At 47.7% G+C, this 11,991-nt stretch overlaps 1 protein-coding gene across 1 annotated transcript; it reads left to right on the forward strand.

Moving 5' to 3' along the window:
- The first annotated feature begins 6 nt into the window (after positions 1-6).
- On the forward strand, positions 7-11,502 carry AMH (anti-Mullerian hormone). The gene is made up of 5 exons (XM_080988936.1): positions 7-637; positions 3,159-3,340; positions 5,599-5,722; positions 7,421-7,610; positions 9,898-11,502. The coding sequence occupies exons 1-5, from the start codon at positions 91-93 to the stop codon at positions 10,838-10,840; spliced, it is 1,986 nt and encodes a 661-aa protein (XP_080845062.1). The 5' UTR covers positions 7-90; the 3' UTR covers positions 10,841-11,502.
- Positions 11,503-11,991: the final 489 nt, after the last annotated feature.

An 11,991-nucleotide genomic window follows, 5' to 3' on the forward strand; every position in this document is an offset into this window, starting at 1 on the left:
GTGGACGCTTCCTCTACCCCCTATTTCAAAGGATGTCTCCATTTGCTGCTGGTCTCCGGCGGCTTTCCTAGAAGCATCCCGAGACAAACCATGCGCCCCGTTATCGGAGGAGCCGTCCTGAGCCTCCTGCTGATGATCAAGTCTATCCCTGCGCCTGGGAAGGAGATCCTAACAGGGGAAGGGCCTGAGCTTCCAAGCTCCAGGGAATCTGTGGGGCCCAATCCCCCAGAAGAGGACGAAGTCCTGGGCACGTCGGACTTTGCAGACCCCAGGATGACGGTGGAGGCCCTATATCCCACGGACGCAGACTGGGGCGGGCCCTTAGGTCTGTGGCCCCACAGGGCTAGCTTTCGGCCGAGGCCCCACAGAGACCCCCAGGGGCCTGTTTGTAGGGTCAAGGTGCGCCGGGGTGGCGAATTGAGCCGCCGTCCTCTGGAGGTTGTGGGTCTCCTCACCAGCTACGACAGCAGGTTCCTGAAGGCGCTGAGTGGGTCCATCTGGAGCGAGGAGGATATGGAGGTGTTTGGGGTCTGCCCCACAGATGTGTCCCGGGGTGTCCTGGCCTCTCTGCAGCGGGTTGGCGCTCACCTGGACGACCCGGGGGAAAACCGGCTTCTGTGGCTACACCTGGAAGAAGGTAGGAGTCCATTTGCGTGAGAGCTCTTAATTGGTGAGCACCAATTTGTTTCCACGCTTCAGATCATCAGGAAAGGGATTGCAAACAAAACTGCCAGGGTCACGATGCCGTTCTGCAAATTGACGGTGCGGCCGCCTTTGGAAGGTGGTGAATGGTTCTGGGTGCCTCGCCTCAAAAGGGAGTTGGAAAAGGTTCAGAAGCGGGCAGCCCAAATGGCCAAGGGGATGTAGCAAGTTTCCGCGTTTGGGGCTTTTTTGTTTAGAGGAAGAGACAACATGATAGATAAAACGATCCATGACGTTGAAAAAGTGGGATGTTGAAAAGTTTCCCTCCCGAACGCTAGAACTCACGGGAATCCCAGTGAAACTGAAGGTTGGAAGATTCAGGGCAGGTTTCCTAGCTGGCTTCGAAAGGGATTTGGACAAGTTTGGGGTGTTATAGATGCTGCTTTGCTCTTCCTCTATGACTGGAGGCAGCAGTGTTTCTGAATATCACAGAACCATAGAATCGTTGAGAGGGACCCAAGGGTCATCTAGTCCAACCCCCTGCAATGCAGGAATATCGGTTGCTGCAAACGACAGGAGGGGAGAGTGTTGCTCTGTTGCTTGAATCCAGTTTCCCAGAAGAGGCATCGGACTGGCCACTGTGATGCTGAACCAGCAGCCAGGCTCTTATGTTTCTATGGAACCTCCCAGTCCAGAGGCAGTCTATCGTGATTCCTAGCTTCTTAGGGTTATTTGGCTGGACTAGCTAGGCCATTGGCCTCATCCTGCCACTGTGCTCTTCTTATTTGGCCTCGTAGGTGTGGGTTATAAGCAGGAGCTCTTAGCACCCTGGCGTCAAGATAACTTCCAGATTTTGGGGGACTTCCCTGCCTTTTTTCTGGCCCACGTAGGACCAGTCTGGATAGTTAGCCTTGGTGAAGACTTGACGTTTTCATCCCCCAAAAAGTTTTTGATTTGAGATTCTCCTGAAATGAGGCTGCATTTTAATGTTGTATTTTAATCTTGTTTTTTAAGTTGTATTTCCATCAATTGTTTTTATACCTGGTGTTAGCTGCCGGGATTGGTGGCACCACCTCTGATCCCTGCCAGTGCTCTGCCCCTATGCAAAGTTTCCAGGCTGTATCCAAGGGCAGCCCCATTCCCGAGTGTGTTGCAGTAGTCTAGCTTGGGTTCAACTAGGTCACTCAGGCAAGGCCTGATCTCTATCTCTCCAGGTAGCACCACTGCTGACTGGTGCCCATTGGGGACTGGCGGGGCGGGAAGCAGGGACCCCAAAAAGTAGGCAGAGCCAGAGCCAATGAGAGACTGCGCTAGATTATTCTAGTCTAGCCCCCCCCCCCCGGCTGGTTCCTGCTGGATCTAGTTAACGAGATTTTTTGATTTCTAGTATATGCAAAGAGTAAATAGTAATCTATGCAGCCAAAACAGAACCCCCCAATGCACAAGGGGGAAAGTGTTGGCAGGCTTGGGATGAACCCCAAATATTGCAGAAACCCCTCAAATTTAGTGCTCCAGGAAGCTTGCACCCCACAATGTCTTCTGTAGGCTGAGGATGCAGACTGGAAACCCCAATGTGTGTTGGGGGCGGGGAATGGAGGAGGACGAGGAGGAGATGGGGGTGGGATGGCATATTGTGAGAAAGGGCTTGGTTGCTGGGTTTGGGGTGGCCTGGCTGAGAAGCCCCACACACCCCACACTTTGTTACAGGTCTCATCCTATCTCCTTCTCTCTGTATATTCAGGGCCAGCAGTGGGAATTTGATGGGAGAAGAATAGAATCTATTCAGTTCCCCAAAAAGAACAGAATATATTGAAGAACAGGGGATACCGGGCAGAAAGTGCTCCGTTCACTGCAACCTTTTATTGCAGTACTCACAGTGTCTTCCTCGCTCTCTCTCTGCCTCTGTTCAGGACCAACGATGGCAATTTCGCCAGAAAAACGCACAACAACTTGCCATAATGCAAAGAGCCAAATAAGTCGGCCCGCTACAACGCATGCTGCCTGGTTCTTCAGGTGTGCGGTACTTCTCAGCTGGAGCTTAGTCTCAGGATGGCATCAGGGTTTGACTTCGGTGTTAGGTGGTTGGGTGTACTGCCAAGGCAGTGTGAATAGCATTGCCTGTTGCTTTTTTAAAATGCAGGCAGGCAGGCAAGCAAGCAAGGTTTTGTTACTATTTCGTTTTATAATCTATATGAAGTGGAGAGAACCATTAGTTTCTGGAGGTGAAATCTCAAAGGGTACTTTCACTGTATATGTATACGAAAGGAATGCAAAATCATATTAAAAGTGTCTGGAGGCGCTAGTCCTCATTGAGATCTCAAATGATGCCTGGTTTTCCCATAACGCAGAGCGAGCGATACCAAGTGTAAGATTTTTGGCTGTCCCCCCCTGGAGCGGCGTTTACTATTTAAGCTGGAGTTTGGTACACCAGCAATGGCGGGAGTGAGGCTGGGGTCTCCCTTGTCCCAGGCTGAAGAAGCAGGTCCCTGTCTGATTCTCCGGTTTCCTTCTTGCAGTGAAATGGGAGGCGGAAACAAAACTGCTCTTCCAGCTGGCCTTCCACGAAGGGGATGTCGGGGGGTCTCTTAGGTCCCTGCAACTGGCCCTGCTGATATTTTACCAAGGCGGAAAGGATTCCGGGGGCGTCGGGACCCCGGAGAAATTCCTGGTGGGAGGGGAAGGTCTCCATCCTAAACAGGTATGCAAACGGGGATGGGGGGGCGGCAATCGTTGGAAAGATGATTATCATCATCATCAATTTTTATTACAGTCCAGAGACCCAACAAATCATTACAAAGCAATACACAATTCATACAGCCTACCTCCAGGTTAAACAAGCATATTGTTCAGAATACAGACATCATTTGTTCTTGCAACCACTGATAAAAACTTCGCCACTGCTAATGTTCTAGCATTTGTCCGGTCTTCCAATAGGTACCTGACATAGTGAGCCTCTGATTTTCCTGGGAAAGGTACCAGCAAGGGTAGTATCAGTAGTTCAGCCCTGGCTTGCTCATATTTTGCACAGTGCAACAAAATATGTTTTATGGAATCAATGTCTTGAGCACACGAGCAAAGTCTGTCCTGGTAGGGAACTCCTCTCAACCTGCCATCTAACTATAAGATGATTATTTCATTCATGGTTCTGGACGCCCCTCTTTTCCTTCGGCTGAGACGTGCAGAGCTCCCCTTGGACTTTATCCTCAAACGACAACCCTGTGAGGTAGGCAAGGCCCAAGGTCACCAGGTGAGCAGCGTTGGGATTTGAACCCAAGGGTCTTCCCAGTCCTAAAGCGACATGCCCATTTCATGGACAGAGATAGTCCGTCAGCTGCCATTTATTTTTTTAAAATAATTTTTATTGAATGATTTTATGTTACAAAAAACAATACAACCATACTACCACTAAATATAATTAAGAAATAAAAATTACATACATCAATATTTAGTTTATTTGTTATTTACCGTCTTATTTCCTCCCAAACATTCCATACAAAAACACACATATGTGCAGACACCCACACACCCGCACACAAAATGATAATAATGAAAGTAAATATTTTTCCCCCTTCTATCTTCCAAAATCTTTTCTTCAACTTTGACTTCCTGTCACGTCCCTTTGCATATATTTTATCTTACAACCGAATGTACACAAAACAATAAACCTTTCTATATAAATTTTCCAATACAGCTGCCATTTCAGGGAAATAGCACCCAGCTATTTTTTATAGTTTAGATCAGGGGTCAGCAAACTTTTTCAGCAGGGGGCCGGTTTACTGTCCCCCAGACCTTGTGGGGGCTGGACTACATTTTGGGGGGGAAATAAAAAATGAATGAATTCCTATGCCCCACAAATAACCCAGAGATGCATTTGAAATAAAAGGACACATTCTATTCATGTAAAAACACGCTGATTCCCGAACCGTCCGTGGGCCGGATTGAGAAGGCGATTGGGCCGGATCCAGCCCCTGGGCCTTAGGTTGCCTACCCATGGTTTAGATACCCCTTTGCATCACAGAGTTATTCTGCTAGCCTGTTCAAATGCATCCTTTGTACTTCCTGGAAGGCTTCAGAAAATCCCCTTCCAGAATAGACTTTGCTCTGGTGGAATGAATACGCCAGATACGATATACCGTATAATTGTGGACTTCTCTCTTTTCGACACTCTTAGGAGAGACCTACTGGCGACTCTCTTGAAGCTTAAAGTATCTACTTGCAAAGAATTTGGAATCCAATATCTGTTGTGGGATGATATACCCAGATCTACTGAGATTGTTTCAGGATATTCAGCCGAGATTTTTAAAGTCAAATTTGAAACTACTAAATTTTACTGAATGGTGGCTACTGATTCTTTTATACGTTTCACGTGTTTAACAGACCTTGATCACCAATATTTTATGCATGTTTTCCTCCCTCTCTCGTATGATTTTATTGTCTGAATTGTGCCAATAAAAGCTGAGTGAATGAATGAAATAGAGCCTCCATGTCCAGGACCACGCTACCAGAGAGCATAAAAGCTGACCTAAAGAGATTCCTGGGCCCTGTTTTTCCTAAACTGATACTTTAAGAAACATAAACGAGGCCGATGTTTTGACTCTCAGTTTTTATTGTTGTTATTTCGTTGCTCTGCAAGCACAGCCCTGCGGAAATCCAACTGGTAAGGCCTTTCCCTGCCATCCGCAGCCTTGCCCAAACTTGGGTCTCCAGCTGCCTTGGGACTACAAGTCCCATCATCCTTGACTGCTGGTCCTGCTAGCTAGGGACGATGGGAGTTGTAGTCCCAATACAGCTGGAGACCCAAGTTTCAGCAACGCTGCGGATGGCAGGGGAAGCCATCGGCAGAGAGACATCACCCGTTGAACTTCTGCCTAGCGGAGGCAATGCTTAATGCATGGGGTGCTGCTGCCTTTAGCCATTTTTGCAAATATTGGATGCTGTCTCTTTTTCACCCCGCAGGTCGTCTGTCTCTCCAGCAGAACCCAGTACCTCGTCCTTCAGGGGTCGGCGATGTCAGGCAGACATTCACTGGGGCAGCTCAGCTTTGAAGTTTCCTTGGCAATCAGGCGCCAGAACAGCAACGGTAGGACCCCTATTGCATGAAATGGAATAGAAACAAACCTTTGACACGCAAGCCAAGCATTGCGGGGTGAGCTTTCATCCTGAGCACCCCTCAGGATTGCACTTTCCATAACATGCAAGTACATGCAAAATAAATTCCCTTCCCAATATGTAATTTTATTGAATTTCCACATTTTTCCAAATTAACTTCAAATTCAATAGATATTTAATGTATTGGCTTTTCACTTCCAGCTCCATTGTGTTTTTGTTTTGCATTATATATCCAACTGTTATATATTACAAAAACCCCTGTAATGCAATTACTTTATCATTTTGAATTTTACTGTTATTCATGCTTTTATACTGTATTTTATGCTGCTTTTACAATTAAGTGTTTTAAATTCGTTGTTAGCCACCCTGAGCCCGGTTTTTGAACCGGGAAGGGCGGGGTATTATTACTATTACTATTATTATTATTATTTTCCTTCCAATGCTCCTCTCTCGGATCCTGCCTGCGGTTTCACTTGTTTGTAGTGCTTTTCCAAATAGCCCAGAAAAGGCCTCCATTCTTGCATAAAAAGTTCATCAAAATAAATCCTTTAAAATGCATAACATGCTTTGACATCATCTGCACCTGAGATCACAAAAGGCCCAATCCTCACCACGTTGCCATCCTTACACGGGAGTAAAGCCTCTGTCGACCTTACATGGGGCTTAGAAGAGGAGTTCAGGGATATGTTTATTTTTTTTAAATAACTTTATAAGTTTTGTGCCTTTGCTTCCCAATTTTCATTGCACCGTGGATTTTATTGATTATAGTTCGGAAATTGTTTGTTGTGACCGTTAAGAGTGAAGTTCTGTTTAATTATTATCTGCCTATGTTTAATTTAACTGTGCGCTATTATATTCTAACGGATTATTTAATATTACTTTATTTGACATAGGTTGTTTATTTTCAAAGAATGGTGGACTCTCTCCTTTTTTGGAGGTTTTTAAGCAGAGATTTAAAAATCTCCCTAAATCTCTGTTTAGGGAAGCTTTTAATGTTTAATAGGTTATTGTATTTTAATATTCTGTTGAAAGCCGCTCAGAGTGGCTGGGGAAACCCATCCAGATGGGTGAGGTATAAATAAATTATTATTATTATTATTATTATTATTATTATTATTATTATTATTAGGTGGCCCTCTGTCACGGATGCTTTAGCTGAGATTCCTGCCTTGCAGGGGGTTGGACTAGATGACGCACAAAGGTCCCTTCCAAACCTACAGTTTTTGATTCTACAAAGGTGAAAGTTGCATTTATGCTCAGTCCGCTTTTGCCTCTGTCCCTGCCCAGCTCTGGGTGTCCCTTCCAATTCTACAATTCTACAATTTCACCCTCCCCACCACAACAGCCCTGTGAGGTAGGATAGGCAGAGAGACAGTGGCTGGCCCCCCCAGCCGCCCCCCCCACTAAGCTGCATGTGGCTGAGCGGGGGATTCGAACCCTGGTCTTCCAAGACTTATGCTCTAACCACTGCACCACACTGCGTCTCATTTGATAATGTTAAATAATAGCAGCAGAAAACAATAATAATAGCAGCAGCAGCAGCAGCCGTCTTTTCAGGAATTAGAGGAAGGGTCTTTATTAGCTACAACCGAGAGAGAGACCTTCCATTTGTTCTACTCTGCAGGAAGAAAACCTTTCCTCCTCCTCTTCCTCTTTGCCTCCCTTGCAGGCACCGGCCTCTCCCAACACGAAACCCAAAACCTCCTGTTCGGTTTCGACCCAAAGTGCTTCACCCGCATGACTCCGGCTGTTCTGCTCCTGGCCAGGCTGAGACCCCGAGCCGCTCCAATCCTTCTTCCCTCCTCATCTTTCCTCGCCGCCGACGGCAAGTTGGACGTGGTCCCTTACCTGAACCCCAGGTGAGACCCCTTCCCTCCCTGCCGAGGGCTGTGCTTGATTTGCTCAAAGAGGAGGGCACTCTGTCCATGCTCAGGAGACCTTGGCTGATCTCCTTCCCTTGAAAACCAGCATTTCTCTCCCTCCTTTCTCTGGCTGAGCACATGATGCACATTCAAAGCGCATGGGAACGGCAGGAGTTGGCGGGTTCCCTTTGGAAACTGCGAGAACAGGACGGGGGACAAGACGGACCCCCTTTGCCCTGATCCAGAAGGATCGTCCTTATGGAACCTCCAGGTCCAGAGGCATTCTATCTGGATCCCTGTGTCCTATGGGGTATACCTGAAGGAGCGTCTCCACCTCCATCGTTCAGCCCGGACACTGAGGTCCAGCGCCGAGGGCCTTCTGGCGGTTCCCTCCCTGTGAGAAGCAAAGCTACAGGGAACCAGGCAGAGGGCCTTCTCGGTAGTGGCACCTGCCCTGTGGATGTCAAAGAGAAAAACAACTACAGTGGTACCTCGGGTTAAGTACTTAATTTGTTCCGGAGGTCCGTTCTTAACCTGAAACTGTTCTTAACCTGAAGACCACTTTAGCTAATGGGGCCTCCTGCTGCCGCCGCGCTGCCGGAGCATGATTTCTGTTCTCATCCTGAAGCAATGTTCTTAACCTGAAGCACTATTTCTGGGTTAGTGGAGTCTTTAACCTGAAGCATATGTAACCCGAGGTACCACTGTACCAGACTTTTAGAAGACATCTGAAGGCAGCCCTGTTTAGGGAAGCTTTTATTTATTTATTTTTAATTTTTTATTAAATTTTCCAACATACATTTATAGTATCCAATCTAAATTTATCACATATTTTCTCTTTTAGACTTCCTTCAACCTCTCTGACAATCATCCATTATTCAAATTTTTAAATACGCATTTCCTAATTTTATATTGCATTTTATAAACCTTCACACACTTAGTTTTCATCAATACAATAGTCCTCTATCATTTACAGAACTTCTTGAAATCCCACTAGCGTTATTTGCTCATCACATACACATTTCAGATAGTCTGAAAATTTTCCCCAGTCTTCAATGAACTTTTGATCTCGTATATATCTGATCTTTCCTGTTAGTTTGTCCAGTTCAGCATACTCCATCAGTTTCATTCTCCATTCTTCGAGCGTCGGCAGTTATTCCTGTTTCCATTTTTGGGCCAATAATATTCTCGCTGCTGTTACTGCATATTGGAAAAGTTTACAGTCCATTCTATTTATTTCATTTCCTACTATTCCTAGAAGAAAAGCCTCTGGTTTCTTAACAAACGTATATTTCAACATCTTTTTCATCTCATTATATATCATTTCCCAGAAGCCCTTCACCTTCTTACAATCCCACCACATATGATAAAATGTTCCTTCTTTTTCTTTACATTTCCAACACTTATTACAGTGGTACCTCGCAAGACGAATGCCTCGCAAGACGAAAAACTCACAAGACGAAAGAGTTTTGCGGTTTTTGAGTTGCTTCGCAAGACGAATTTCCCTATGGGCTTGCTTGGCAAGACAAAAAACGAAAACGTCTTGCAAGTTTGTTTCCTTTTTCTTAAAACCATTAATACCCAGGGTGACTTCGAGGAGCAACTCATAGCACGCGGTGTGGTAGCCTTTTTTGAGGTTTTTGAAGACTTTGGTGATTTTGAAGACTTTGGGAAACCGTGCTTCGCAAGACGAAAAATTCGCAAGACGAAAAAACTCGCAGAACGAATTAATTTCGTCTTGCGAGGCACCACTGTACATGTTTAATACATTTTTGCCAGTTTCACAGGTGTGATGTACCATCTATAAATCATTTTCATAACATTTTCCTTTAATGCAGTACATGCCGTAAATTTTATATTTTCATTCCACAGTTTTATCCAATCATTAAACTGTATATTATAACCCAAATCTCTGGCCCAGTGTATCATAACCGATTTAACTTCCTCATCTTTTGTATACCATTCTAGCAAGATTTTATACATCTTGGACAAAATTTTATTTTCATTGTTTATTATTTCTATTTGAAATTTCGATTCTTTTACCTCATAACCTCTTTCTTTTAAGTCCTGTTTAAACATTTCATTAACCTGATAATAATGCAACCATTTAATGTTTAATAGGTTATTGTATTTTAATATTCTGTTGGAAGCCGCCCAGAGTGGCTGGGGAAACCCAGTCAGATGGGCGGGGTATAAATTATTATTATTATTATTATTATTATTGTTATTATTATTAGGCCACTGTGAAGCCAATGGCCTAATGCAGCCGTCCTTCTCTCCGCAGTGTACCCCCAACGTCTGCCACGGCCGATGTGCAGCCCTCCCTGGCTCCCCAGGCGAACGCCACCTCCGCCCACCCAGCGCCCTCAAGCACTGGCCGTTTCCTCGCCGCTCTCTCCCAGTTCGTCAACAAGGTCCTCAGCCCTTCCGGAGAGCCCCCGCCGGCCCCCGGGCCGCAGCTGCGGCTGAACTTTGACACCATGGAAGCCCTCCCTCACCGGGTGCTCAACCTCTCGGAGAAGGTGGCGCTGGAGCGGCTGGTGCAGTCCGAAGACCCCCTGGTGGTCTTGTTCCCCGAAAACAGCCAGGCCTTGATGGAGAGCCACCTGGCGCACTGGGCGCTGGAGGGGAAACTGCTGCGGCAACTGCTGCAGAAATTGCGGGAGGTGATTCGGGAGCTGGCGGCCTCCCCGTCTTTCCGGGACCACGAGACCCTCTTCCACGGCCTCCTGGCGTTCTGCTACTACCCTCCCGGGGTCCCCGGTGGTGGCGATCCCGAGGGATCCGCAGAAGGATCTCCCGGGCGGCGGAAGATCCACAGCCTGCTGCTTCTCAAAGCCTTGCAGGCCCTGCGCGCCCGCTGGCGGGAGTCCCGGAAGGCGGCCCCCCGCGCCAACCGCAGCACCCCGGAGCGAGACGACTACTGCCGGCTGCGCAAGCTGCGGATCGAGCTGGTGTCCACGGGGTACATCATCTTCCCCGAGTGGTACGACGCCAACAACTGCGCTGGGCCCTGCCGCTTCCCGCTCTCGTCCCGCGTCCCCGACTACTACTCCCACACGCTCTTCCTGCTGCGGGTGCAGGAGCAGGGCCTGCCCCTGGAGAGAGCCCCCTGCTGCGTCCCCGTCAGGTACTCCAGGAGCATCATCGTCACCTTCACCAACGACCAAGGCATGAAGGTGAAGGCCTACCCCGACATGGTGGCCGAGGAGTGCGGCTGTCGGTAGAGAGAGGCCGGCTCGGCGGCGGCAGCTGAAGTGCTTTGCCCTCCTCCTCCTGCCGTTGAGCTCGCCTCTCCTTGCCCGGCTGTGCCCTGTTCTACTTTCCCATCAATTACTTCACCCTCCTCCCACCGCTGACTTCACCCTCCTTCGCTCACCATTTTCAGTCTCCTCCCACTGTTGACATCACCCTCCTCCCACCGCTGACATCACCCTCCTTCGATCACCATTGATGTCCCCCTCCTCCCACCGTTGACATCACCCTCCTCCCACCGCTGACATCACCCTCCTTCGCTCACCATTGACTTCACCCTCCTCCCACCGTTGACATCACCCTCCTTCGCTCACCAGTGACATCACCCTCCTCCCACCGTTGACTTCACCCTCCTTCGCTCACCATTGACTTCACCCTCCTCCCACCGTTGACATCACCCTCCTTCGCTCACCAGTGACTTCACCCTCCTCCCACCGCTGACCAGGACTGCTGTATCTCCTCTTATTCCTTAGACCAAACTAATAATTCTGGTCCCACGCCGATGACACCCTCTCATGCGTAGTCAGCCTACCTCCAGTTTCTCTTGCTTTGCATAATTTATTCTGCATTTGCATATATATCTGATGGTGCTGGGATGATTAAATCTGTTGGATATTGGGTTTTTTTAAAAAAATTGACAGTGTGTGGCATTTATTTTCCAGAAGTGGGCTGTGCTTGGTTTTGCTCTGTTCTTTAAATTGATGTAGTTTCTTTGCAGAGTAATCAAAGAATTGCAGAGTTGGAAGGGATCCCCAAGGGTCATCTAGCCCAACCCCCAGCAATGCAGGAGAGTGCTGTTATTTCGAACGCCCTGCTTGCAGGTTTCCCAGAGGCATCTGGTTGTGTTGCTGCTGATAAAAGGATGCTGGACGGGATAGACCAAAGTCTAGTCCAGCAGGGCTCTTCTGAATCCTAAAAAATGTGACCAAGGCCATGCCTCTGAGCATATGCAGAGTGGTTTCCCTTTCCTGTGCTGCCACCACCAGAACCCCACCAGCAGCATCTAAGAAACAGCATTGCCTTTAAAGCCCTTAACGGCCTTGGCCCAGTATACCTGAAGGAACATCTCCACCCCCATCGTTCTGCCTGGACACTGAGGTCCAGCTCTGAGGGCCTTCTGGCG

Source organism: Podarcis pityusensis (genome assembly GCF_964106645.2).
Source record: "Podarcis pityusensis genome assembly, chromosome: 18".
Classification (NCBI taxonomy): Eukaryota; Metazoa; Chordata; class Lepidosauria; order Squamata; family Lacertidae; genus Podarcis; species Podarcis pityusensis.

What these genes read in the sequence shown, in the direction of transcription:
- AMH (XM_080988936.1), top strand. Translation starts at nt 91, where the DNA reads ATGCGCCCCGTTATCGGAGGAGCCGTCCTGAGCCTCCTGCTGATGATC. An exon ending in GTGGCTACACCTGGAAGAAG is followed by an intron (nt 638 to 3,158) that starts GTAGGAGTCCAT and finishes TCCTTCTTGCAG; the next exon opens with TGAAATGGGAGGCGGAAACA. An exon ending in AAGGTCTCCATCCTAAACAG is followed by an intron (nt 3,341 to 5,598) that starts GTATGCAAACGG and finishes TTCACCCCGCAG; the next exon opens with GTCGTCTGTCTCTCCAGCAG.